Source organism: Delphinus delphis, chromosome 12 (genome assembly GCF_949987515.2).
Source record: "Delphinus delphis chromosome 12, mDelDel1.2, whole genome shotgun sequence".
NCBI classification, from domain to species: domain Eukaryota; kingdom Metazoa; phylum Chordata; class Mammalia; order Artiodactyla; family Delphinidae; genus Delphinus; species Delphinus delphis.
This window is the reverse complement of record NC_082694.2, coordinates 3,697,276-3,723,815: the sequence shown is the minus strand read 5'-3', so window position 1 is coordinate 3,723,815 and position 26,540 is coordinate 3,697,276. Positions and strand designations below refer to the sequence as shown.

Sequence of the window (26,540 nt, the reverse complement as noted above, 5' to 3'; positions counted from 1 at the left end):
CCATGGCTTTTCTCCTTCTCTAACAGAATGAGCGCAAAGGGTAGATGAAGGGTTTAAACAGACGTGAGTAGCGCTGAGCAGCGCAGAGGCAAGTCCCCAGGTGGCTGGTGGAGCCAGGTGCAGCGTGAGCAGGGCTTGGGGGGGCTGCAGGGGGGTCGGGGAGGGGCTCAGATGTCCTTCCCGCAGTCAGGGCACAGGATGTCGTCCCTCTCCGTGAGGAAGCCTCGCCCCACCAGCGACAGGGAGCACTTCTTGCAGTTAAAGCAGTCGTTGTGCCACTGCCGCTCCTCGAAGGAGATGTACTTAGTGCCGCCCAGTCCTGTGGACGGAGGAAAAGGACACGGGTGAGGATGGGGGCGGGCGGGGGGAGTCCCGCGTGGACGCGTTCCAAGCCCGGCTGGTACGGTGTGATCAGTGCTGGGCTCCACGTTTAAATCCCATCCTGTGCTCAGGTCGGGGAGCTCCTGAATCGCGGGAGAAAGAGAGACAGACGGGCTCCACAGCTACATGACGATCGCCGTCATTATAAGAAGCCTGCGGGGTGTGTGTGTTCCTCCCACCCGAGTGAAACACGTGAGTTACAGAGCCGATTTCTCCCACCCCTTCCTTCCCTGGGTGCCTCAGGCCTGGTGCTCAAAAATTTGGCGATTAATGAATGAGGCGCCAAAGGGAGCATAGATGAGAAAGCTGTGAACCGTCTCTGGAACTGCCCAGAACGGCCTCACGAAAGAGATGCTATATGGGCGTCTTGTTTCGATAAAGGATGGCTTTCTCCACTGCCCACATGTCCTCACCCCACGGAGGTCTAGTGAGGCCGGTGGAACGTGAGAGCGGGTTAGGAGGACGTGTGGGCAGTGGAGAAAGCCATCCTTTATCGAAACAAGGGAAGCAGGAACTCATTTCAGTTGGGGTGTCTGACCCTGTCTGACGTCTACTTATCAAATGTTTAAGGTACGTTGGCTACCTGTTACAATACAGGTGGTCTGTCCGGCCACCAAGGCCCCTGAAACAAAATGGTATCAAATACACGGGGTAATCCTTGGTGAAATTTGGATCATGACTTGCAATTACAAACTCTTTCCAGAAATAACGGCTCAATCTGCCAAGTTAAGAACAAGTAACAACACTGGCTAATAGTTGGAGGTCTCAGAGTAGCAGAAGTCTGTCATTCACCCAGCAGTTAGCTCCTTTTGTAATTTAACTGCCTGCTGTCTGGCATTAAATCCATTCACATGTGGGTGGCCTCAGGCTAATCCCCTGGGCTAGTGAGTGACAGGCCTGGGGGTGAACCCAGGTCTCCAAGGCTAGTTCTCTTTTTTTTTTATGATCTGAAACCTAGATAGGGACTTTTTTTTTTCTAATTTAACTTTTTTTATTTTTTACTGAAGTGTGGGACTAGCAGATGTAAACTATAATATATATGATGGATAAACAACAAGGTCCTACCCTAGAGCACAGGGAACTCTATTCAATATCCTGTGATAAACCATAATGGAAAAGGATATCAAAAAAGGAATCTCTATGTGTATAACTGAGGCCAGTTTTCTGATACCACACTCCCTCTGCTACTGGTGGAGCTGCACCAGCAAAGCTTTTCACCTCTTTCCCTAAACATGTTAAACTGCCTTTACCCATCCTAGGCCCACAGTGACTATGAGAGATGATAGTGACCCGCGGATCACAGGCCCGGGCCCTGGCCCTGAGGTCACCCGCTGTGACCGGCGGATCACACGGCCCGGGCCCTGGCCCTGAGGCAGAACCAAACGAGTGATTCAGGCCAGAGAGTCTCAGGATTTTCTGCATATATGAATCATCTGAGAAGCTTTTAAAAATTCTAACACCCAGGTCGTCCCCCAGAGTAATTAAATCACGACCAGGCAGCAGACATGTGTAAAGTTCCCCAGAGGTGTTTAAAGTGGGCGCATTTCCAGGGCTGGAGTCTCACCAGCCATCTGCTCTCCGCTCTGAATTTGGGGCACATTCTGTAGTTCACCCGGATTTGGGCTCCACCAAGTGCCTGGGGGGTGGGAAGGGCCCACCCAGAGCGTGCCCCCCGCAGAGGCCGGGGAGCATCTGCACAGCCCAGCTGCTTCCCGGGGCCTGTGCGGGGATGTCAGAGACTCACAGCCTGCGGTTTGGAGAGAATCCAGCCGGTGGAGAAGAGGCCGTGGGGATCGGGGGTGGGGGTGGGGGGCAGGGAAGCGCGCCCAGCGTGCGGGGGAGGGGAGCGCGGCGGCCCAGAGTCTGCACACGTGAACAGATGCACAAGCCAAAGCCTGGCAGCCACACGAGGGGCAGGGGCGGTGCAGGCCGGGAACCGGACACTCACCGCTGATGGGGCTGGCGCAGCCGGCGCATTTCTTGGCGTACAGGTCGCAGAAGCAGCCCAGGCAGTAGGCGAACTCGTCGCGGGACGTGAAGCGCTGGCCGGACAGAGGCTTCTTGCAGGCGGTGCACACGAAGCACTCGCGGTGCCAGGGCTGCTCCCGGTACGTGACGCCCCCGCTGGTGATGGGCTGCGGGCAGAAGGGCGTCAGCTCCCGCAGGGGCCTGTGCCTGGTGCCCTTGTCCCGGCCCTCGCCTCTGGAGGACGCGCGGTCCTCGCCCAGGACACGCCGCACCGGCGTCCGGGTCCCAGAGGTGCTGTCCTCCGGACGGCAAGGTCACCCCGCCGCCCCTTCCCCAAGCTGCCAGGCCCAGGCCCCCGCTGCAGACCCCGGATCCCCGTTCGTGACGTGGGTACCAGGGTGTCTGCTGGGACAGCACTGCCTCCTGGCCGGCAGGAGGGCGAAGCAGGGAGACTGCAGCTCAGGGGCCGGGGTCTGATGTCACGCAGCCCCTCCTCAGCCCCACCTGCGGGCAGATCTCTGCAGCATCTCTCTACCACCAGGTGCACCTGCTCCAACAGCCTCCTCAGCTACTCGGGGGGAAGGAAGAGGCTTAACGGACACCGTGGGGCTGGCTTCCTGGGTGGAAAAAATGAGCCCAGAGCCTGCCTTCCCACCCTGTCTGTGGTCTTAGGACGCTTTTCTTTCTTTAACCTGACGCAGCCCTGGATAAGTGATGAGGGATCTGTCCCCACCCCAGGGACAGGCCTTTCCAGTTGCCTTTTCCCCTCCCCGTCCCCCCACTAGGTCTAGGGCCGTTTCTTGTTTATTCAAGGAGGGCGATGAACAAAGACACCTTAGGGATAGGTGGACGGTCTTTTGGAAAGGACAACAGGTGTGCAAGGGCCAGGGGGAATACGAGGTACCTTTTTGCACTGAACGCACTGCAAGGCATACTGCCTTTCATAGCAGGGCACGCAGAAGTTCTGGCCGTCCTTCGGGATGAAGCTCTTGGTTCCGATGGGCTGCTGGCAGCGATGGCAGATGAAGCAGGTCTCGTGCCAGCTGCTACCCTTGTATTCCATCTTACGGGTGCCTGTCAGGGGTCGGGGAGAAAGGGCAATCGTGATGCTCACTAAAGGCCACAGGCCAGACCACACGTGCCTTCTGCATGTTCTGAAGGACAGTCTTCCGTCCACCCCAGAGCTCGGGGTACTGTCCCGTCCCAGGTCCGTGGGAGGGCGCCCGCTGGCTCCCCGCAGCCCCAGAGGGTTGGGTGCAGACCGTGTGGTCCTTGTGCAGCGTCGCCAGCAGAGGGCGGCAAAGCTCCTTCTCACGGGCTGCGGGTGAGGACGCGCCTCCGACAGAGTCCACCGCCTGGTGGAAGGGGTGTCTTTTTCTGATTCAAAGGAGCAAGTGAGGAACCCGGTGAAGGCCTGGTGACAGCGTGACCCTGGCCCGGAGGCCGTGGTGCACCTGCTAGTTGGGGCTCAGCCTCCCTGGGTGGGGACGGAGCCGTGCCCCGCGGCTGGTGACTTGCAGGTGTGGGCAGGGGGGCGAGCTTTGCACTGAGCGGGGGCCTCTTGTCCTCTAACTGATTTCGCTGCAGAAGCCACACTGACCGTCTGCACCGCTTCCACCTTGATGTGGCTGTAGCACTTTCTAAAATCGAACCAAGGAAGGGAGCTAGCGCTCAGGTCTAGGTTTGTTTTTTTGGTTTCTTTCTTTCTTTCTTGGTTATTTTTTAAAAAAAGTATCTAGTGCTTGCATTTATTTATTTTTTTCTTCACACACCAGGCCTCTTCCAGACACCCTGCCTCTGGTGCTCGGTCCATTTCCTCTCCTGACTTCTCCATCTGTTAAAATCAGCTTGACCTTCGAGGCTGCTCAAAGGTGACGGCCCCAAGGCTCCCCTTCCTGGCTGCCCTTCTCTGGGCTTGTGCCTCTGTTAAGGAGGTACCAGCCAGGCTTCTCCACCGTTTCTACCTAAAACCCCCTACAGCAGAGACGGTGAGATGCACATCCCTGGGGAGGAGGAGGGCGTCGTCTTGAGATCAGCCTGCCAGAATCAAGAAAAATTCACCTTCTTCTCTAAGATAGACATATATTTGTCAAAGCGGCAGTTAATATCCTTCTTCCCAGGGCTTCCCTGGTGGCGCAGTGGTTAAGAATCCGCCTGCCAATGCAGGGGACACGGGTTCAAGCCCTGGTCAGGGAAGAGCCCACATGCTGTGGAGCAACTAAGCCCCTGTGCCACAACTACTGAGCCTGTGCTCTAGAGCCCGCGAGCCACAACTACTGAGCCCGCGTGCCACAACTACTGAAGCCCGCGCACCTAGAGCCCGTGCTCCGCAACAAGAGAAGCCACCGCAATGAGAAGCCCACACACCGCAACTAAGAGTAGCCCCTGCTCGCCGCAACTAGAGAAAGACCGCACGCAGCAATGCAGCCAAAGATAAATCAATAACTTAAAAAAAAAAAAATCTTTCTTCCCAATCTGGAATTTCCAGGCTGTCACCCTGGGAAGCTGTGCCTTTCCCCAAACGCGTGGCCCACAGCTCGGGTCCAGGCAGCTGGGCATCTTCACCCGTCAGTCTCCCCACGGAGTCAGGAGTCTGACTCTAAATTATCCCTGTAGCCTCGATTCTCTTCACATGTCAGGGTGACCCCAGCCGCTGTGTGGGCTAGGAGGACTCAGCAGGGTACCTTGGTTTCTACAAATTGACATTCATTCTATTGAAGTTGAAAATTCAAAACCCTCAATTGAAGTTCATCCTGCACATCTTTATCCTGCATTCATGAATACAGAGAATTTAAAAAATTACTTTTAAGGTACATTTCTTTGTGTTCAGTTCCATTCACCAATGTAGTGAACTGAACTCCTTTAAAAGGACACTTGAAAATTTAATGTATTTGACATGCCTTTTAAGAACCTCAACCAGCAAACCAAGCCTCAACTAGCAAACCGCACCTCAAGTTCTTCCTCTTTTTTTTTTTTTTAAAGTAACCCCTATTTTTCTTTTCTTTTACTTATTTTTTTGGCTGCGTTGGGTCTTAGTTGCGGCACTCAGGATCTTTTGTTGGTGCGCTCGGGCTTCTCTCTAGCTGTGGCACACGGGCTCCAGGGCGCGTGGGCTCTGTAGTCTGCGGCACTCGAGCTCTCTTGAGGCGCTCAGGCTCGGTAGTGGCAGCGCGCGGACTTAGTTGCCCCGGGGCATGTGGGATCTTAGTTCCTCAACCAGGGATCGAACCCTCATCTGCTGCATTGGAGGGCAGATTCTTTACCACTGGACTGCCAGGGAAGTCCCTTAAGTTCTTAAGTAATTGTTGTTGAAATGAATTAAACTTATAAATATGATGAATCCTAAAATATCTTAAGCATCAAAACCATTTACAAATTAAGAAAATTCCAGTGTAAGACCACAAGCCTAAATCACTTACCTGACTGCACACTTTCAGTCAGAATCATAAGGTTAATTTACTCTTTAGACCAAATTTTTTCTAAACTTCACCCACACGTTACCAGATTATTTAACACACTATTATTGCTCTGAGTTGGGTTCTCTTTATATGTGTGCCCTTAATTCTGAACCTTCGCAGGACTAAAGGAAGTATATCTACCAAAGAAGCTGTCCTGAGAACAGATACCTTCCAGGGCAATTTGAGGGCTCCCTGCGCAACTGTATCGAGCTTCCTAAGAGCTAGGGGTCCCGGCCTGTGCCCCTGACTCCCACTCCCCCAGCCTGAGCCTGATTCGGGGGCCACATCCCCAAAGTCAGTCAATGGACAGAGTCCTCTCCGGGTTTTAGGTGGCTCTGGTAGAGATGCCAGGTTAACGAGGTCCCAGGTGGGATCAGCTGAAATTCCGATGTGTCTGGGAGTCCTGTATTTTATTTGCTAAATCTGCCAAGGCTGTACCGTCCAGCCACCCCTCACTGGTCACACAGAGGACGTCACTGACCCTAAGGAGCCGATGAACCATCCCAGGTCCAAATCTTAGGCTCTTCTCGCCCGCACTGTGTGCGTGTCTAACAAGATTCGTTTTTTAAATTCTGTATTGAAAAATTCCATGAAGTATTTTTGTCCACTCTGTCCTTTAAAATGAAAGATTCCTCTCTCCCATAAAACAAAGAAACCAAAGTCCCCCCAAAGAGCAAGGGACACAGTCCCATCCTCCCCCACCAACAGACAGGCCACCCATCACTGGCCTTGGCACTGGACCAGGAACATAACCTGCCTGAGGGCACAGCGCCCAGCTCCCGGCCCAGCACCCATCTGCGGCAGTAACCGACGGGGCAGGAATTCTGCGTGTGCGCAGAGGGCGCGGAGAGGGCGGGGGACGCGCGCATACATGCACACTCACACCCGCGCGCGCAAGCTCTGCGGGGGCGGGCGGGAGAAGCGCGCACACGCACATTCACACGCACGCGCACAGACACTCTCTCAGCGGCTTGGTGCCCACCTGGCATGATGCTCTTCTTGCACTCCTGGCAGCGGGACGAGTACTCCTGCGAGTAGCAGTCGGTGCAGAGCAGCTGGTCCTCCTTGGCAGCGAACGGCTTGTCCACAAGGGACCCCCTGCACCGCGAGCAGTGGAAACAGGCCTCGTGCCAGTGTCGGTCCTTGTAGGACAAGTCCTGCAGGCCCAGAGCACACGAGACGTGAGACGTGAGAGGGGCCGGGGGGCGTGGGCTCTGCTGGACCCACAGCGAGGGGGGCAAGCGGGCAACGAGGGGCTGGAATGAGTTAGGTAGGATGCTTCTCCTGCTGTTCTTAGGGCCACTGTTTAAACAGGGGTGTGTGCGAGAAATGCGTCTGAAAAACGAGTGGCTTTCCCTTGGGGACTGTAAGAAAGAGAAACGGCACGTGAAACTCATCAGCGCTTCTCCTGGACACAGACCCCGGGGGTCCTCTGGCCGCGAGGACGCTGGGCAAACCCAACTGTGCTGGATGACGTCTGTGATCCCCGCAGGAGGGAGGCCGGGCTGCTGGGAAGCTCAGAGACAGAGCCTGAGGACGGGGCCCTGGGTCAACCTGGTGGAAAGCAGGTCGGGAGAGATCCAGTAGGTACCATCAGCTGAGCGTCGAAGACGTGAGCTGGGCAGAGAAAGGGCACAGGCCGGGAGGGCAAGACAGAGGGGCGCCGGGCGGAGCTGTGCCGCGGCTCCAGGTAGCCGGCTGGGAGAGCTCCCACCCGGCTAGACCAAGGAGGCCAAACGAATGAATGCAGTTCAGCACTGTCTTTGTTGAGGCTTTGAAAGTCGAACAAACCATTTAAAGTCCCATCCGCTGGGAATTCCCTGGTGGTCCAGTGGTTAAGACTCCGTGCTTCCTTGCAGGGGGCACGGGTTCGATTCCTGCTCGGGGAACTAATATCCCACATGATACAAGCGTCGTGGCCAAAAAAATTTAAATAATTAAATAAATAATGCCCCGTCCACTAAGAACAATAATCAGCCTGATTTAAGAAGACGAGGAGTTTCTGATCATGGGATCACTGTTACGACACTGATTATAGAATAAATGCATTTAGGGCTTCCCTGGTGGCGCAGTGGTTGAGAGTCCGCCTGCCGATGCAGGGGACGCGGGTTCGTGCGCCGGTCCGGGAGGATCCCACATGCCACGGAGCGGCTGGGCCCGTAAGCCATGGCCGCTGGGCCTGTGCGTCCGGAGCCTGTGCTCCTCAACGGGAGAGGCCACAACAGTGAGAGGCCCGCGTACCGCAAAAAAAAAAGGACTCTGCAGACCCACATTCACAGCAGCCAAAGGGGGAAGTCACCCCAGCGTCCGTCCACAGATGACGGATAAACATGGACTATTATTCAGCCTCACAAGGGAAACAAATTCTGACACACACTACAACATGGATGAACTCTGAGTGAAATAAGTCAGTCAGAAAAAGACAAATACTGAATCATTCCACTTATATGAGGTCCCGGAGGAGGTAAGTTCAGAGACAGGAAGCAGCAAGGTGGGTACCCGGGGCTGGGGCAGTGCAGGTGTGAGTGGGGACAGAGCTTCAGTTTTACAAGATGTAACGGTCGCACAGCAGAGCGTAGGTACTTAGCACCACTGAGCTGTGCGCTTCCAAACAGTTAAGATGGCACACTTTATGTGTATTTTACCACAATTAAAAAATAAGTTTTGATTATCACGTGGCATGTGGAAAGCACCCTTCCAGAAGTTCAGCGGGTCCCCTCCGTGAGCCTCACCCCGCTGAGCTGCGAGCCGGGGCAGGGGACAGCGAGGCGGCGAGCGAACCGGGAAGAAAGGAAGCCAAGTCCAAGGACATCTGCCTTTGGGGCCTGACCTTCAACACAGCCCAGGGGGACCCTCCACGGACGACATCGTGAGAGCGAAGCCACCAGCTGTCACCAGTTGCCCTGGTTAGCGAGTCCCATAGGAGGACGGAGCCGCGCGTGGTTAGGGGACTGGACGGTCAGAGGAAAGCTCATTTAAAACGATCTCGTGGGTCAAAAGCACTGCAGAAATCCACTTGCCTACGGTTAACATTTCCGGCATGAAAACACATTAGCTAGGTTGACAAGAGCTGATTTGTTGACAGACATCTGACACTAGAAAGTTCCCTAGAAATCTGGGTACCACTGCCCTGTCCTGACGAGACCATAAGCACCCAGGCAGGACTTCTAGACCTTCTGGAGGCCCAGCTCCTAGCCTCCACCCTCCCGAGGCTGCTGGTCACTTGGTCACTTGCTGTCCTGCGTCCCGCATCCCGTGTTCTGTATTCAAGGGAAGGACTGCTCACGCCCTGGCTTCTGCCTAGCCCTCCAGGCTGGTAACAGCAGCCACGTGGAATCATCCCCCCTTCCTGGTCCCACCCTCATCCCGCCCCAGCGAGCTAGTCTCTGTCCTTCCCAGATGCCAGCTCAGCTGAGTCACCAGCTGTCCCTTCCTTGGAGCATTGTGACCTCACACAGCTGCTCCCTTGTCTGCCCCTCTCAGATGTGCACGCACACGCGCGTGCGCGCACACACACACACACGTGTTTCTGCATTAACACTCCACGGCCCTGAAATGTTCGTTCAGGGGCATTTGATAATTCTCAAACCTTCTGATGAAGTGTTTTTCCTTGAGATAAATACCAACCCACACTCCTGCTCTCAGAAGCCTCAGTGAGTCACAAACAGTCTCTGATCAAGCTAGCATCACTGTCGGGGGCGGGGCCGTGGGGAACTGGCACCGGTCCACCCCTGTTCCAGCTGCAGCCAGCGGTGACTGCCCTCCGGTCACCAACCTGCACACCTGCTGTGCCACCGGTGCCCTCGGGGACCCAGGAGCACAGTGTCGAAAACGCCTGATGCATTTCATCCCAGTGCTTAAAGCGGAGGGGTCCAGACGCAAACCCTGGCTCTGCCACGTATGTACCTGCCGTGGGGCTGGGGGCGAGTCACCTGGCCTCTCCCAGCCCCAGATCCGCCCGGGGAAACAGGGATGATGGTGAAGCCCTGACAACGGTCCTGGCACACTGACACGGCTCAATTAATGTCAGTCTTAGATGCCAGCTCGTGGTGACAGCAGGTGCCCCGAAGCGTCACTTGCTGAGATCACATTTACTCGTGAAGACGGGGATGGAACGGACGCCCTCACCTAGGCTCCGAGCTCCTGGCTCAGTCACTGCTCTGTACAGTGCTTTTGGCCTCCACAGCCCTTCTGATTCTAAAATTCTTAGTCCCCTCTTACTTGATTTCAACCGCACAATAACCCCACCCCATGGAATAAGGTTTATTCCCATCTGATAGGTGAGCAAGTTTAACGTAACAATGCTAAGACACCATGAACCCCGTTTCTTGCATCTCTCCTGCTGACCTGCAGCCCGGGAGCATCTCTGCAAGCAGGTCTCGGCGCGCTCGCCCAGCCTCACCCTCTGCCCCAGTGTCCTCTCTCACTCCGTGCCCATGCCCTCAGAGCCGAGGGGCCGGGCCCCTCCGCCCCCTCGGCTGTGAGGCCCCGCGTGGGCACCAGCCACTCGGTGACGCCTGTGTGGCCATGAGTGATGGTGGCCCCGCAGGACCCTGTGCCCCTGGTGCCACCCCCGCGGGCACCCCCGGAAAAGCCCACGTCATGCAGCTCGTTCAGGACCGCACATGGAAGCCCTCATCTGCTGCTGTGCCGTCGGGTTTCCCTTAATTCTCCTCTTGTGGGGTCCTGAAAAGGGAGTCTGAGTCAAGTTGATAATTCCTGAACTCACTTCTGCAGAGTCCATGCCCTGTGGGAGCGGAGGTGGGAAATGCCACTGGCTTTGGGGGCTCGGGGCTCGTGGGGATGGACCGGAAAATGGCACAGAAAGGCCAAGGCTCCAGGTTAGGTTGGGCTGATTTGACCCGGTGCCTGAACCGAAATGCACGGCTGCTCCGAATGCTCGTCTGTAAAACTGGGTTCCTAGCGGCTCTTTCCACCTCTGGTGTTCACGGCTCCAAACAGAGTTTTAGTTTTGGTTTTTAGTTCCGAGCTAGTCTCGTCTCACTTAATTCTGTTATGTGTCAAGTACGCCACGTGGTCCCCAAAGATACCATTTAGATGCTGGAGGTTCAAGGCTAAGACATATGGACGCGCTGACTTTCAAGAACTTGGAAATGTTCTAGAAATACCCTGGTTTTAAGGTTCTGTAGAGAGAGAGCACGAAGGAGAGATACAAAAAAATGGAAGAAAAAAAATCTTTGACACGTCGCAGAAAAAAGACCATTGCTGATCTTATGCACGCAGAATGTCATAAACTGCAGTAAAATGTCTGATTAACAAGGTAAGATAAGGCCCAAACACTTCCTTTCAGAATTTATATTTTTCCATTTCAGAAATATTCCTAATATGGGAAGCGCTTGTGGCTTTGCTCCGAATGTGCCCTTGTTGAGACCTCAGCTGAGCCACAGGGGGAGTCAGTGGCCTGGAGGTGCCCCCTCGCCCACAAGTTAATGAGGGCAGCTCCGGGCAGGGGGGTCCCTCATCCTCCTTTACACCCTGTCTATCCCTCCCAGGCTGGGAGAAGCTCAGCTGCTGATTCCCAAACCAGCCAGTCCTCAAAACCACGGGATTTCACCTCATCAGTGGATCTGCCGTGTCATTCGTGCCCAGCACTTTGAAAAGGTGTTCTGCACTTTGAGACTGTCAGGCTACCACGTCCCCAGCTGCACGTTCTTTCAAATCCTTGAAGAACGATGCTGTGCAGCCCTGTCCCAGGTGTGCCCTCAAGGGGACCTGTTTACTTATTTTTTTAATTTATTTTTCCTATTAATTTATTTATTTATTTTTGGCTGCATTGGGTCTTCGTTGCTGCACACAGGCTTTCTCTAGTTGTGGTGAGCAGGGGCTACTCTTCGTTGCAGTGCACTGGCTTCTCATTACGGTGGCTTCTCTTGTTGCAGAGCACGGGCTCTAGGCGTGTGGGCTTCAGTAGCTGTGGCACGCGGGCTCAGTAGTTGTGGCTCGCGGGCTCTAGAGCGCAGGCTTAGTAGTTGTGGCGCACGGGCTTAGTTGCTCCGCGGCGTGTGGGATCTTCCCGGACCAGGGCTTGAACCCCTGTCCCCTGCGTTGGCAGGCGAATTCTTAGCCACTGCACCGCCACTAGGGAAGCCCCTAATGCTGGTTTTAGAGCTGCAGAAGGTCCTTTGACTGTCACCACGTCTTCCTCTTTGCAGCCCCCTCCAGGCACGCGGGTGGGTGGGTTTGGAGGCCCGTCTGACTTTATGGCACTGCCCGCAGGGACACGGAAAACCCAAAGTCTGAGCCAGTACGTGGCCCAGAGTTTGCTAAAGGCACCAATGTGCTGATGGGAGGGACCAGCAGCCACCTCTGAGTACTGGCCCAGCTTATCTTTTCTTTGGTTTCTTGACTTTTTGAAGCCCGGGACTTAGGTAGCCCTATCCCCTGAAAAACATCTGTAATCAGGCAAAAATATCTATATATATTTTGCTGGTATCCACAGGTGTCCAGGAAAAATTTCTGGAAGAGCATAAGGTCAGAGGATCATAAATTTTTATTTGTATTACCTGTTGTCCACTATTCCACTGGCCATAAAAATGAATGATTTTTACCCTTGGAGATCACAGCATTTCCTCAGAGTTAACTGAACGGAAAGAAAGGACAGAAAGAGAGTCTGCGTAGAAATGATGCTGAAACACAGGTAAGCTACCTATGGAAGCACGTCATCCTGAAGTCCTGCCTACCTCATTTGAAAGTCAGTCAATACAACATCGGCCTAATCCCCAGTGGCTTGCAGTATTTTAAGTTACACACAAACGTCCTTCAGAGGGAGACCCAAGTGGGGCTTACGGCACCCCTGCTATTTTCAGACAAAAGAACGGCCACCAGACCCGCCAGCCTAGCTGCTCTGCCCAGTGGCCCACCTGCCAAGCTGGGGCTTCTCTTCCCGAAGTGCAGAGGCACATTTTTCCTGCCATCACTTCCTCCACAAAGCCAACTGCATAATTACTTCTGAAAGCCAAGAAGACCGTTCCAAATATTCAGAAGCCCCAAATGGCAAGGTCTAACTGCAAGTTCACATCTTTTCCCTTCCCACATGCGCAGAATCACGTGGCGTAACTCCGCAGAGAGCGAACCGTTATCCGGGTTGAAAAGTTCAGCGTGACTGACGCCTGACTTTGCAGCAGTCTTGTTGATTTTGGCCCCATTTGGGGAATTCTTGTTTATCTGCTCCTAAAGCATGTGCTGAAGGATAACTAGTTTCAAGGGTCTGTCCACTAAATCATACTGAAGAAATGATCAGTGACTTCACTTTTGTTTTTACTTTAGCTCCCAGGCAAGGATGATGAGCCCTAAATCTCCAAAACGTCTCCTTTAAAGCAGAGTTGTTTGTCAGAATGATATCTGAACCTCTCACTTACTTATGTCTTTTCCAGGTAAAGCCTTTATAAAATAATAATTGTTTTCTCTGCCTCTTAGTTCTTCCTCAAAGCGGACATTTTTACTGACGTTTCTCTAGTGAAAACTGATGAAGAGACAGGGCGAAGCTTCGAGAGGCAGGGGGAGGGAGCACGCTGCAGGGAAGCAGTCGGAAGAGAAGAGGGGGTGGAATTTTCCACACCATCAGCCGCTCCTTAGAGCGCTGAGCGCATGGCGGCTACACACCACGAGAACCCATAATGCAGGCTCCCTTGTTGTAGCTCCCTTTTTTTTTTTTTTTTTTTTTGCGGTACGCGGGCCTCTCACTGTTGCGGCCCCTCCCGTTGCGGAGCACAGGGTCCAGACGCGCAGTCTCAGCGGCCATGGCTCACGGGCCCAGCCGCTCCACGGCATGTGGGGTCTTCCCGGACCGGGGCACGAACCCGCGTCCCCTGCCTCGGCAGGCGGACTCTCAACCACTGCGCCACCAGGGAAGCCCTGTAGCTCCCTTTTATAAACGTGCGGAAGGGCACAGAGGGGTCAAGCCATGGGCCCACGATCACACAGCCAGTGAGACGCAGAGCCAGGACGGAACGGGGCAGCTCGGTGTCCGAGCGCTTGTGCTCGGCCTGGAGATGAACGCAGAGGGGCTCGGACACACATCACACAGAGCTGGAGGTCGGAGGGCAGGCGGCTTTCAGACAAGCAAGAGCAGCTACGTCTGCCCGTGGTCGTAGCCAAAGCTCTGGTTGTTTTAAGGCTTCCACGGGACAGGTGCCGAGTCCCGTTTCCCTTCCGCTCCACGTGCCACTCCTCTGTGGAGCCACGACACGTGGCTGCAGCCTGGGCTCAAGTGGGGGCATCCCACACCCTTTGTCTCTGCTCAGGGCAAAGGCTTCTTCCCCGTAAGATGGAAATTATCCCTCAACTGTCACTAAACACTTAGCGCCAGTCAGCCGGCTGCTTACTGACCGTCATGGGAAGGATGGATGCGACAGAAACAGGGCAGACGCGCGCTGGACCACTCCGGATCGCCCCCAGCAGAGCCAGCCCTAACTGCTCAGCTGGCAGCCACACATCCTCATCGTCCACACGAAGAAGAGAAGCTCCCCCGACGCCCCAGTGCAGGCAGGGCCTCTCAGCCCCTCCAGCCGGGGGTGGGCGCTGGCTCTCCCACACGCACGCTCACTGCGCCGATACTAATCGCGCGGACCTGCCCCACGAGTCAGCCCAGGAGGGAGAGCGCTGCCCTCGGGGGACCACGGGATTGGGCGGCAGGTGGCCGGTTAGCCAAGAATGCTGACCATGGGGCCATCAGAAGTGGACCTGGGATGCTCGGCGCACACGTCCCGGAAAAGCCCCGACCAGGTGCGGCGGGACTGGGACCGGCAGAGACCGAGTCCGTGGGGAGGAGGCTGGGAAAGGCCAGTGGAGGGTCCGAGCCCAGCAGAGGGGCCTCCAGGGCGTCCAGGGCGATGACCAGGACGCGAGCACAACTGTGCTGAGAAGCACGTGGTTCCTGGGGAGTCCAGTGTGGGTGTCCCTTGGGAGGACCGGGAGCACGGGGCTGGGGGATGCCCAGGGGCGGGTACCTTGCAGTCGCAGCCAATCAGCTTCCCGCACTCCTCGCACGTGCTGGCGAAGAGGGCCTCGAAGCAGGCCACGCAGTAGGGCCGCTCCTCCCGCAGGATGTACTTCCTGCCGAAGAGGGAGTCCTCGCAGTGGTGGCAGTCGAAGCGCTCGGTCATCCTGGCACCAGATTTGTGCCACCTACCAGGGAGGAGAGAAAGGACAGGTGCGGTGAGCGCGCCCGATATCCCGTGCACACGGCAGTGACCGTCCTGCTCCGTTAGGGTCACCGTTCCCATCACCTTTCCCATCGGTGGCTACATCCTCTGCGTGAGCAATCGACACTCACCCTTGAATCGGGTGTAATTTTCAATGATACTTTTAAAAACTTAGCTGGGGGCAGTTCTGTGTCCGAGTACATTCCACTTCTTTAAAAGTCCCAATTCTGGCTGACTGTGTCAGAAAACGTGATCCCAGTTTTGGACCCAAGAAAGAGCTGGCATCAGAGCCCTCATCCCCTGGAAGGAGCGCCTGCTTCCAACGTGGGACGCAACCGCACATCTTCCCATTCTCCCCGCCCCCAAAATAGCACAGCAGGGATAGAAAACAAGATGCTCGTTGCTATAAAAAGACTTTCCGTGAGCTCCCCTTTATGATTCATGAATCTGAGTAAGAAGAAACCACAGAAGCCAAGGGAGGGGGGGTCAGAGCCGGTAAACCTGCGGCCAGGGGAGCATCACCTCGACCCGGCTTCACTGGGAAGCACGCCCGGCCCCTGCCCAAGAGGAGGCGCCCCGGGGGCCTCATTCCTCCCAGATGACAAGACTATCCTCTCTCAGCCCAGATATCCAGGGAGCAGGAGAAAGGGAAAGGCTGGCTTCCAAGGACGGGGATGATCACGGTGGGAAACACAGCGACGGCAGTCAACGGCCACTCCAGGCGACACCTCGAGCTGCATTTTTCCAGGATGAGTGTGGCGTGTGTGTGAGCAGAAGGGACAGGGTAGGGGCAGAGGAAGGCGGGAGGTTTCACCCTCCCCCGCTCCCCATGTGGTTCCTGCACAAACATGTCAGCACTACCCCAGAAAGAGCCAGTCTACCCTGGGAAGGCTAGGTGTGGAGAAACGCCTCCGAGCCATTAGAAACACGGTCCAACTGCTTTAGAAATATCTTCTCAAGTGGCAATATGTGATTTGCTACAAGTGAAAAGCTTTATAAATTATTAAATAGGGAGACAAGTTGACTGTGTAACTCTGAGCGACGTTTCACAAACTCTGATTAAACTTGATTCCATTTTCTGTCATTTCCACCCACTTAGGAGTGAAATTCCAAAATCATACCCCAGGATGCAAATGAAATATTGCTGCCTGGTTTATGAGATAACAGCGAATTTGATAGTGTTTATTTATTTTGTACCCTTGTGTATATAAGATCCTGACAACTGTAAGCAAAGAAATGGACAACTTTCAAGCAACCATCCTTGGTTACTTCTGTGTTTATAGGACAGTTTTTTCCCAAAAGTATGAAGCATGCAGCTGGACACATGAATTGCTCTTCCTGGAGAAAACATTGTCTGAACATTCTTGCAATAACATCACAAGATGAGGCTCTTGAGCGTTTGAAGTTTTGCTCTGAAACACAACATGTAAATATCCTTTGTCCTAAGGCCACCGTCAGGTTGCAGCAGCTATGCTGGCAGAAGATGCAATGCTTTCCTGTAATTCCTCAGTTACTGGCCTTGCAAGCGGCCAGCGTTTAGCTCATCTCAGTTAAGCGCCGTCCCTCTAACATATAGATTTTTCGAATAAAGGCTGCCATTTACCTGTGGAATCTTATTTGCCTATTCTGGTCACACAAACGTAAGAATAATGACTTGAGGATTTGAAATAAGAACAAGGAAAGGAGATAGGGCTATAGATCATAAAATTTTTTAATCTGGAAATAATTTGGGAGATTATCTATGACTACCTCATTTTATGGATGGAAAAACTGGAGGCCAGGAATATTAATGAAAACAGAAGATTCATGAGCATTCCCAAACAGCCGTCTCACTCAGAAAAAAGAAACTCCCGATCTAAATGGAAAGGTGGTTCCATGTGGGTTTGGACAAGCACAGGCCCTGCGGGGGAAAGGAGACGACAGACCATAGCCTGCACCAACCCCACTGAGCACCATTCCTGTGCTCTGGAGTCATCAAAGTGGGGAACTGTTTTTATCCCAGGTGAGGCCCTGGTGATGCCTACAGACCTGGGATACGCTTTCTACCCCCTCCAACTCTGCAGGACTCAGACAGAAATCATCTAACAGAGTAAACTGCGAGAACACACAGGGCTCTACGTCGGCTGGAGGGGACAGAGGTGACCCCGAGACAACGCCCCCATCACTGAAACCAACCCCCAGGAGGACCAGTATGGCCGCAACGGGCCCGGAGGGTCCGACAGCCCCCGTTTCTGCAGAACTGTCTTGGACGCTGGTGGATCTCTCTCCCATCCTGTTCCTTATCTCCTCTGAGAAGTCACTCCAGTTTTATTGACTAGGACAGCACTTATGCTTAAACCAACAAGTTGGGGTGGAAAGTGAGACCATCACTAATGAGGGGCAGAGCAGAGGGACACAAATCTGACCGCATTTCCGGCAAGTTACAAGAAGCACAAACCCCTCAGCATCACAATCAGTAGCCCACGAGCTACTGAGGAGACCAAGAGCGTCCCTTCCACCGCAAAGTGTTTAAAACCAATTCTTCTTCAATCAACTGCTACCAAATAGAAAATTATTATACAAAATTGTGTATTTAAAGTTATACGATCCATCTTAAGCCTCTTTTTAATGGCAAAAACTTAGCTATAGCCTTGCATTAGACGCCTCCTACAACTCCATTTTTTAATCTTATAAAATGCCTGGTTGGGCTTCCCTGGTGGCGCAGTGGTTAGGAATCCGCCTGCCAATGCAGGGGACATGGGTTCGAGTCCTGGTCCGGGAAGATCCCACATGCCGTGGAGCAACTAAGCCTGTGCGCCACAGCTACTGAGCCTGCGCGCCACAACTACTGAACCCACGTGCCACAACTACCAAGCCTGTGCACTAGAGCCCATGCGCCACAACTACTGAGCCCGTGCGCCGCAACTACTGAAGCCCACACCCCTAGAGCCCATGTTCCACAAAAGAAGCCACCGCAATGAGAAGCCCGTGCACCGTAACAAAGAGTAGCCCCCACTCGCTGCAACTAGAGAAAGCCCGCATGCAGCAACAAAGACCGACCGCCGCCAAAAATAAATAAATAATTTAATTAATTTTAAAAAAACAAACAGAATACCTTGGGGTTTTTTTTGTTTTTGTTTTTGTTTTTTTTGCAGTACGCGAGCCTCTCCCGTTGTGGAGCACAGGCTCCAGACGCGCAGGCTCAGCGGCCATGGCTCACGGGCCCAGCCGCTCCGCGGCATGTGGGATCTTCCCGGACCGGGGCACGAACCCACGTCCCCTGCATCAGCAGGCGGACTCTCAACCACTGCGCCACCAGGGAAGCCCATCTTGGTTTTTTTTAACCTAACTGTGCACAATCTGCTTACCCTCTCTCAACTGCCGTATCCCTCCCCGCGGGTTACCTGTCACTCCTGCCCATCACCTGGTGCACAGGTGCTGACAGCATGAAGCAGAAGCAAGCAAGGAGACATCTGGACCGCAGGTGTGACTGCTGACTTGTTATTCATGAACCAAACCCAAATCCCAGCGTCTGGGAGTTCTCACCCCTCCCCCGGGGTTACATCATCCTCTGATATCATCCCCCTTGGCTCTGAACAAGCACCCGGATCTTAGGGGGCAGGTTTACAGGTGTGGCCACAGGCTCAGCCACTGACCACAGTGCTGGGAGAGGAAAGTCCTGGGGTGAGGGGCGGGTGCAGAGCTTTAGTCTCCGATTCAAACCAATTCTCCACCTGCGCTGAGTCCGAGGCAAGGACACAGGTTCAGAGCGCAGCGGGCAGCAACGCGCAGGGCTGCCCCATGGAAAATAATGACTATCTGCGAGGTCCACAGGCTTATACGTGTGGGCTATTTTTATCTTCTCAGGTTTAAGAACTGTCAGTGTCTGGAGTTGCGGGCTGCTGGGGGGGGGGAGGGAAGGGGGGACGGAAGAGAGAAGAGAAACAAGAAGGGAGGAGGAGAGGAAGTGGAGAGGTGGGGAAAGGAGAGAAAGGAAGGAGGAGGGAGATGGGAGGAGGGCGTTCAGAGCCCAGGAAGCACGTGCATTTTTTTTTTTTACCGGAAACATTTCTTGGGAATCAAGGGAGGCGCAGAGTTTCAGGTGTTTCCTGAACAGGAGGCCCTTTGGGCCGCACGAGCGTCCCTGGAGCACCCTCTTCAATGCTCCCTTTTCTCAACCACGTACTTTAATCTGACCCCAAAGATGCCATTTGCCTCCTGCCCCTCGAAACCCACACGTCTTTCTCTATCCACGCTGCTCCAGGAGACTGCCCTAACATCCTCGATTCCTCCAGAGGAATCTGTGAACATTCCCAAAGCCTTTCCACAGGCAGGAAGCAGCCTCAGGAAGTCAGTGCCGAAGAAGCCACGCCCAGCTTTAAATGCCACCCGGGTCCCAGGTGGGAAACGCCGTGGCTTACCAGCATCCAGAGCTCTTTAGAGAGAATTAAGAAAATTGGTCTGTTGGATGCGGGCTCTTCGCTCTTTTGAAGAATGTACTGGAAAATGCAGTGTTTTCATGACACCACAGGACGCTGACTGCCTGTGCACCTCCCAGCCCCCAGCCGTACGCCCCGCAAAGGTGGACCCTAGGATCACTGCGGCCACACCAGGTGACAAACACGGGTCAGGCACTTCATGAACACCTGGGGAATGAATGAACGGACACGTGGATGGGCGGCGGGTGAACACAAATACCCCAGAGCACAAACACATAGGCGACATCCAGAGTGGAAACGAGGGATGTTTTATGTGAACAACCACTTTGCATAGCAAACCCCAGATGTAATGGGGCTTGGCATCAGATGCTGGTACAATTTCTAATGCAACAGATCCTGAGCTGCATTCTTTCTCCTCCGCCTCTGGCCTCTTCCCCCTTCCAGATACACTGCTGCTTCCACAGAGGGTGGAACTGTTCTGACTGTGTTTTGATCCAAACCCACGTGAACATACAGCTGCACAGCCCCGGATGAGGCCTGGTCAGGCCAAGACACTCAAGCCTCACCATGAGATGCTCCCAGCATTTCTGTGCGGACCTGCCAGCTCCCCTGACCCAGGCTCCAGGTACCAGTGGGGCCCTGGGTGCCCTACACGGACGCAGCAGCCTTTAAATCAGAGATCCTCTGTCCAAAGGCAGGGGCTCTCACCCCAGAAGGGAAGCCAGAGAACACCCTGCACCAGTTTGTTTTTCTATGGACAGAAGGATCAACGCACGAACCAGCTTTGCTACCCCGACACTCTTTCCATTCGTCCAGCTGAACCGTTTCTCTTAAATAGGAATTCTGGTGAAAGGGAGAGGGACACCAGCTTAAGGGATGTCGCTATTTTTAAAAACATATTATAATATTTAAAATTCATCTGAAATCCATTTTGGGATTCTTCTAAGAATGACTGTGCCTACTGCTGTATATTTATGCCTTCATTTATGAGCCTTTTCTGACTATATAGACAGGGATCAGGGAGGTATTATAACTTGATATATAAACTGGTAACTTTCAAAAACGTCTAACAAGCTTGATTTGTCTATGCTCATGTTAAGAAATGCTTTGTGTGAGAGACAAGGCTTGAATAAGGTGAACTGCTGTCTTTGGAATTATCTTTTGGATACAGAAAATGGGAAATAACAAATGTCAGATTCTGACCTTAAGACCATAAACTAAGAATAGTGACACTTGTTTTGATGTCCTGCGGACTTTTAAATCCAGCCAACAAGGATATATTAAGTAACCTCTCTTTTCTAGGTACCGTCTTAGGCCCTGGGAGACTGAGATAAAACACACAGTCTCCGAAAGAGGTTAGTTCTAGCTCCAAAGAGTTTAAATCACCTTTAAGATACTATCTGGATATTTAATCTCGAAACGTGTCAGTTCTATCTACGCAGGACAAGCATCATTACGCGGGCTAGGACGGCGATCGGCCTCAGGTCCATAACTAGCACGTGGTGTGTGTGTGTGTGTGTGTGTGTGTGGTGTGCGTGTGTGGTGTGTGTGCTGTGTGTGTATGGTGTGGTGTGTGTGGTGTGGGTGTGTGTGTGTGTACAGTGTGTGTGGTGTGTGGTATGTGTGTGTGTTGTGTGTGTGTGCTGTGGTGTGTGTGTGATGTGTGTGGGTGTGTTGTGTGTTATGTGGTGTGGGTGTGGGTGTGTATGGTGTGTGTGGTGTGTATGGTGTGGATGTGTGTGGGTGTGTGGTGTGTGTGTGTACAGTGTGTGTGGTGTGTGGTATGTGTGTGTGTTGTGTGTGTGTGCTGTGGTGTGTGTGTGTGGTGTGTGTGGGTGTGTTGTGTGGTGTGTGTGTGGGGGTGTATGGTGTGTGTGGTGTGTGTGTGTGGTGTGTATGGTGTGGGTGTGTGTGGGTGTGTGGTGTGTGTGGCTGGGGGGCGTGTACCCCACCCTCTCTCCCTCTGCTTCCCGGGAACGTGTGGTCCAGTTATCCATGTCTGTTTACACAGAACAAAAGGAAAACCCCTCACTGCCCTTCATGCGTCTCCTCCCGTCTCCAAAAGGCAGCTCTCGGTTTGATTTGCTCTCACCCTGGCCCTCCGTCTGCAATGATCCCAACTTCCAGGGGAGGCTGGCCCCTCACTGTCCTCGCAGCCCTGCTCCCCGTGGTGCTTCTCTAGCACAACCATCAGGGCCCTGGCACAACAGGCGTGCACACCTCCTGCTGCTGGCTTCGCTTGCTGCCTAAGTTGGCTAATTCTTATTTGTTCCAAAAGTTGTACCACCAAACATAGACAGACCTATTTTCTTTTCTTCTTTTTTTTTTTTTTTTTTTTTTTTGCGGTATACGGTCCTCTCACTGTTGTGGCCTCTCCCGTTGCGGAGCACAGGCTCCGGATGCGCTGGCTCAGCGGCCATGGCTCACGGGCCCAGCCGCTCCGCGGCATGTGGGATCCTCCCGGACCGGGGCACGAACCCGTGTCCCCTGCATCGGCAGGCGGACTCTCAACCACTGCGCCACCAGGGAAGCCCCAGACCTATTTTCTTGAAACCTAAATGTTTACAGGCTTCAAGGATGCTCTTTTACACTGGTTTTATTTACCCATAAAAACGAGGCAGACGAACTTCCCTGGTGGCACAGTGGTTAAGAATCCACCTGCCAGTGCAGGGGACACGGGTTCGATCCCTGGTCTGGGAAGATCCCACATGTCGCGGAGCAACTAAGCCCGTGTGCCATAACTACTGAGCCTGCGCTCTAGAGCCTGCGAGCCACAACTACTGAAGCCCACACATGCTCCACAACAAGAGAAGCCACCGCAAAGAGAAGCTCGCGCACCGCAACGAAGAGCAGCCCCCGCTCTCAGCAACTAGAGAAAGCCCGCGCGCAGCAACGAAGACCCAATGCAACCATAAATAAATAAATGTATTTTATAAAAAACCAAAAACAGAAACGGCAGCCACTTCTCCTGTGGGCACAGACACTTAGAAACACCTAAAGGAGATCTGTAAGTCACAGGCTAAATCAGGGCTGCCAACTTGTGGCTGACAAAGGCCAAGGACGAGTAGGGTGACGTGTGACATCCAAACTCAGTGTGTGAGAATCACCCATGAGACGTGGACTAAAGATGGACAGACCAGAGGCTGCCCTGAACCTCTCATCAGAGACCCAAGAGGGTGGGCAAGCACATTTTACAGCGAAAGGAAATTGAGGACCACCAGCAGGAAAGGGGTGATGGAACCTCAATAAAAACAAGACTGAGAGCTGGTGGGCAGAACTGGGAAGCAAAGTTACTGGGGAACGGTGGTAGTCAGGGTTCTCCAGACAAACAGAACCAAGGGGAAATATATATATATAATATGAAGAGGTTTATTATTGATATTAGGAATTGGCTTATATCATTATGGAGGCTGGAAGTCCCAAGCAGCTAAAGAGCTGGAGACCCAGCAGAGCTACTGGGTGGTTCTAGTCTGAGTCTGAAGGCCTGAGAAGCAGGGCACCAGAGGTTTAAGTTCTAGCTCAAAAGCCGTCAGGCTCAAGACCCAGGATGAGCTGATGCTTCAGTCTGAGACCAGAGCCTGGAGAGGACGGAGTCCCAGCTCCACAGCAGGGCAGGGGGAGTCCGCTCCAGCTCAGCCTTTTATGCTGTTCAGGTCTCCAGCTGATTGGATGAGGCCACCCACTTGGGAAGAGCACCCAGGCTGCAGATTAAAATGTTAACCACACGGAGAAACAACCTCACAGACACACCCAGAAATAACATCTGTGTCTCGGCGCCTGGTGGCCCAGTCAGGTCGACACAAAATTAACCACCGCAAGAGCTAACGCCGAAATCCACCAGTCAGGACAAGTCACAATGCCAGCCTGGACTCCGGAAGACTGGGCTCTCAGTCACTAGAGAAGGGCTTGTGCGTTCAGTTCGAGGTGGCCATCTTCAGGAAGGGACTGCTCAGTGTAAGTCCACGGGACCCATGTGGCTCTGATCAAACTGTCCTGAGAAAACCACCTAGGAAGTATCCAGTGTCTCTTTCTGCTCATGGGAGCTCACAGAACTGGGTATCTCCCGGCGCTGAGTCAGAGCAGCTTAGGTAAGTTACCTGCCTGCTCCAGCCCCCTGCTGATAAGGAGGCAGCCTGAGCCCCAGAGGCTGGGGAACCAGCCCAGGGCTGGACAGGAAGAAAACCCAGACCTCCTGGGCCCAGGATGATTTTTTTCAATATCCTGCTGGGTGGGCCCTTTTGTCTACAATTTAGAGTCTTTTCAGTCCTGGAAGTGGTTTAACAACAACCTTGGGTGAAAGTATGCAGACTAAGCCCTCACTGAAGTGTTGGGGTGTATCCGCCATAGCTCAGTGGTTAGAACTCAGGCTCTCAAGTTAAGAGCTGCCTGGGGTCAGCTCTCAGGGTCCCCATTTCTAGGCTGGAAAACCTTGAGCAAAGTTACCTTGATCTCTCTGTGCTGCAGTGTATCTGTAAAGACGAGGGTAATATCCAATTTGCATACACTGCTTCTGATGTGCACGTCAACCATGCAAAGCAAGCCACCCTCTTATCCGTGTTTTCCAGCTGTTGAAACTGAGGCACCATGAGATTAGGTGACTTGGCCAAGACTTGCACCGCTCGGGGCTGATGGACGGGAACGTAAGCGCAGGCAGCCTAGCTCCAGCCCAAGCACACGGGCTACCTGCCACACCTGCCTCGTGGCACGTTTGTACCTGAGCCTACCCCTCTGTACCTGGCACTGCCCGGCCTGTGGTAAGCCAACACGGCCCTCTGAACATGTAGCTGTGCAGAAGCGCTGAGGCATGCCGGGCTAACAAACACTGAACCCCATTCTATACATTAACTGATAAGCCTTAAAAATTCAGGATGAAAGACACTGTGAAAAAATTCATATAGATGCACAATAAAACGTTCTTCACTGTTTGCTTTTATAGGAGTTTAACAGGCAGCCTAGGAATTCCTGTACTTCTCAGACTTGCCCCAAATGTTTTTTAGTCGAAATCACCTTCAGGATACCAAGGCCTCTCCCTCTAACGTATTATTACAAAACACACACAAGCAGGGGTTAGCGCCAAAGGGGTGGGAAGTATTTGGCACTGGTTCTGAGCACAGTTCTCCCGGCTATGAGCCCCAGCTGTGATTTAAGTGCCCTAGTGCAGCTCATTTAACCTGATTAGACTAGTGGGAACGGAAACCCAAATGGGCATCCGAAAGTAAAGAGAACTCTCTTCATTTGTCAATAAAGCATTTAACACTCTCTTCCTGCAATTTTAGGTATGTTAAGGTATCACACAAGTACAGTTTAAGATTACTACTGTGTTCGTCTAAAACAAGCCCCTTTTTTTTTAACCCTGGTGGTTCAGTAGTTCAATTTTGGGGCGGGGTCCCTCCCACCCAAGGTACCCCCGGGGTGTCCCCGTGGCCCAGCTCTCCTGTCCCCATGTCCCCCCACTGCCCCGCACCCCCTCCCCAGATGCCCCCACCGCCCCCGGTTCCCCTGCCCCGGGGTCCCCCTCCGCCCAGGCTCCCCCGGCCCCAGGTCTTCCTCCGCCCCCGGCCCCCCTGTCCCCCGTCCCCCACTGCCGGCCCCCTGGCCCTAGCCCGGCTGGAGCGCACTCACCGCGCGGCTTCTCGCGGACGGCGGACGGCAGCGGAGGTCCGGGCGGCTGGGCCCGGGGAGAGGCGCGCCCCGCCCGGAGAACCCCGCGTGTCATTTGACCAAATAAGGAGACGCTCGCTGGGCGGCGCGGGCGGCGCTGCCGGGCGGGCGAGCGCCCCTGGGCTCCGGGGCGGCGCTGGGGACCCCGGCCCTTTGTTTGCCGCGGGCGTTTCCGCCGTCCTGCGGCGTCGCGGGCGCCGGCTCCGGGACTCCCGCCGGGTCCCGAGCGCGCGGCGGCCCGGCCGGGGAGGTGCGGGGGAGCGCGGCGGAGGTGCGGCCACTTACCGGGTCCGGAGGAGTGGGAGGCGCACCGAGGACGGGGGTTGCGGAGGGGGGCGTCTCTCCGCGGCCCCCGCGGCCCCTCTGCCACCAAGTGAGCCTGCCGATGGCAGGAAGAATGGGGAAGGCCGGGTCTTTGTCCCGCTGGGGAGGGGAGGGGAAGGACCAGTCGCCCACACTCCAGGCCGAGGGCTCCTCGGACGTTCTGTGGCCCCCTCCGGGCCAGGAAGACCTAGCAGAGGAGGAGAAAGCGCCTCCCACACCAGAGCCCAGGCCCCCGAGCCCGGCCTGGGGGGGTCAGAGGCGGAGAGCTCACGGCGGCCGGGATGGAAACGTCCTCCGCGTGCAGCCCGGGCGCAAGGTGGGCAGAAGGACCGCGGGCAGGCGTGTCGCGTTTAGCATCGGTGGGCCTCAGAGAAGGGAAGCTATCTGATTGCTTTCCCTTCTTTGATGCTCTGTGTCCCGTGATGTTTTAGCGGCTCCCCATATGGGCCTCCATCACGGAATCACAGAACCTGAGCGCCATCCTATTAGCTACCACCTACATCCTATTAGCTAACACCTACATCCTATTAGCTAACACCTACTATTAGCTACCACCTACCATCTAGCTCCACCGGGCATCTCATTGGATTCTCGCCCCTTAAAAGTTAAGGGTTAATAATACCCCCGTTTTATGGTGAAGCAATTTCAGCTCACAGACCTTTGCTCAAGGCCTGCTGAGCAGTAATTACGGCAGCTGCCGTCTGACCTGGAGTGTGTCAAGGCCAAGCCCTGGTATCTCACAGGAGAGGAGGTGCCCCTAGTCCCATCAGTGACTCCAGGGCCACTAGGGTCTGAGACTCACCCCAGACCTGAGCCCCCAGAACTTTGCGTCGCCCGCTTCCTGCCTGAACCTTGCAGCTTCTCACCAAGAACGGAAGTGTGGGCTCCGGACCCGATTTCCCACTGACAGTCAAAGCAGGCCCTATCTTGAAATCCAGGGCAAACTGTAGAAAAGCCTTTCCCTCTGACAGTTACCTAGGTATGTTGTCTATTTAGTTGCAAATTACAAAATGATCTAGTTCTCAAATGATGAGCCTAAACTTTCAGTTTGTAAAAACAAGTTGAAAAAAATAATGAAAGCTTAATTTCTGCATTTATCTTCTTTTCGCTCTCTTTTGGCTTACTTGATTTTATTTTACTTTTTCTTTTAGCTTTCTGAGTTGAAT

The 26,540-nt window shown here is 54.0% G+C and overlaps 1 protein-coding gene across 3 annotated transcripts; it reads right to left on the bottom strand.

Annotated features, from left to right (window-relative positions):
* Window positions 1–22: 22 nt before the first annotated feature.
* FHL2 (four and a half LIM domains 2) lies at window positions 23–25,665 on the bottom strand. 3 transcript variants are annotated; one of them, XM_060027214.1, is made up of 6 exons: window positions 25,336–25,665; window positions 14,777–14,954; window positions 6,790–6,964; window positions 3,254–3,423; window positions 2,330–2,516; window positions 23–319 (listed from the first exon to the last, which is right to left on the bottom strand). In XM_060027214.1, exons 2-6 carry the CDS (start codon window positions 14,930–14,932, stop codon window positions 168–170), a joined length of 840 nt encoding a protein of 279 aa, XP_059883197.1. In that variant the 5' UTR covers window positions 14,933–14,954; window positions 25,336–25,665; the 3' UTR covers window positions 23–167. The 3 variants fall into 3 exon arrangements, with proteins under 3 accessions (XP_059883197.1, XP_059883196.1, XP_059883195.1); XM_060027213.1 differs by lacking the exon at window positions 25,336–25,665 and adding an exon at window positions 25,012–25,278; XM_060027212.1 differs by lacking the exon at window positions 25,336–25,665 and adding an exon at window positions 18,355–18,457.
* Window positions 25,666–26,540: the final 875 nt, after the last annotated feature.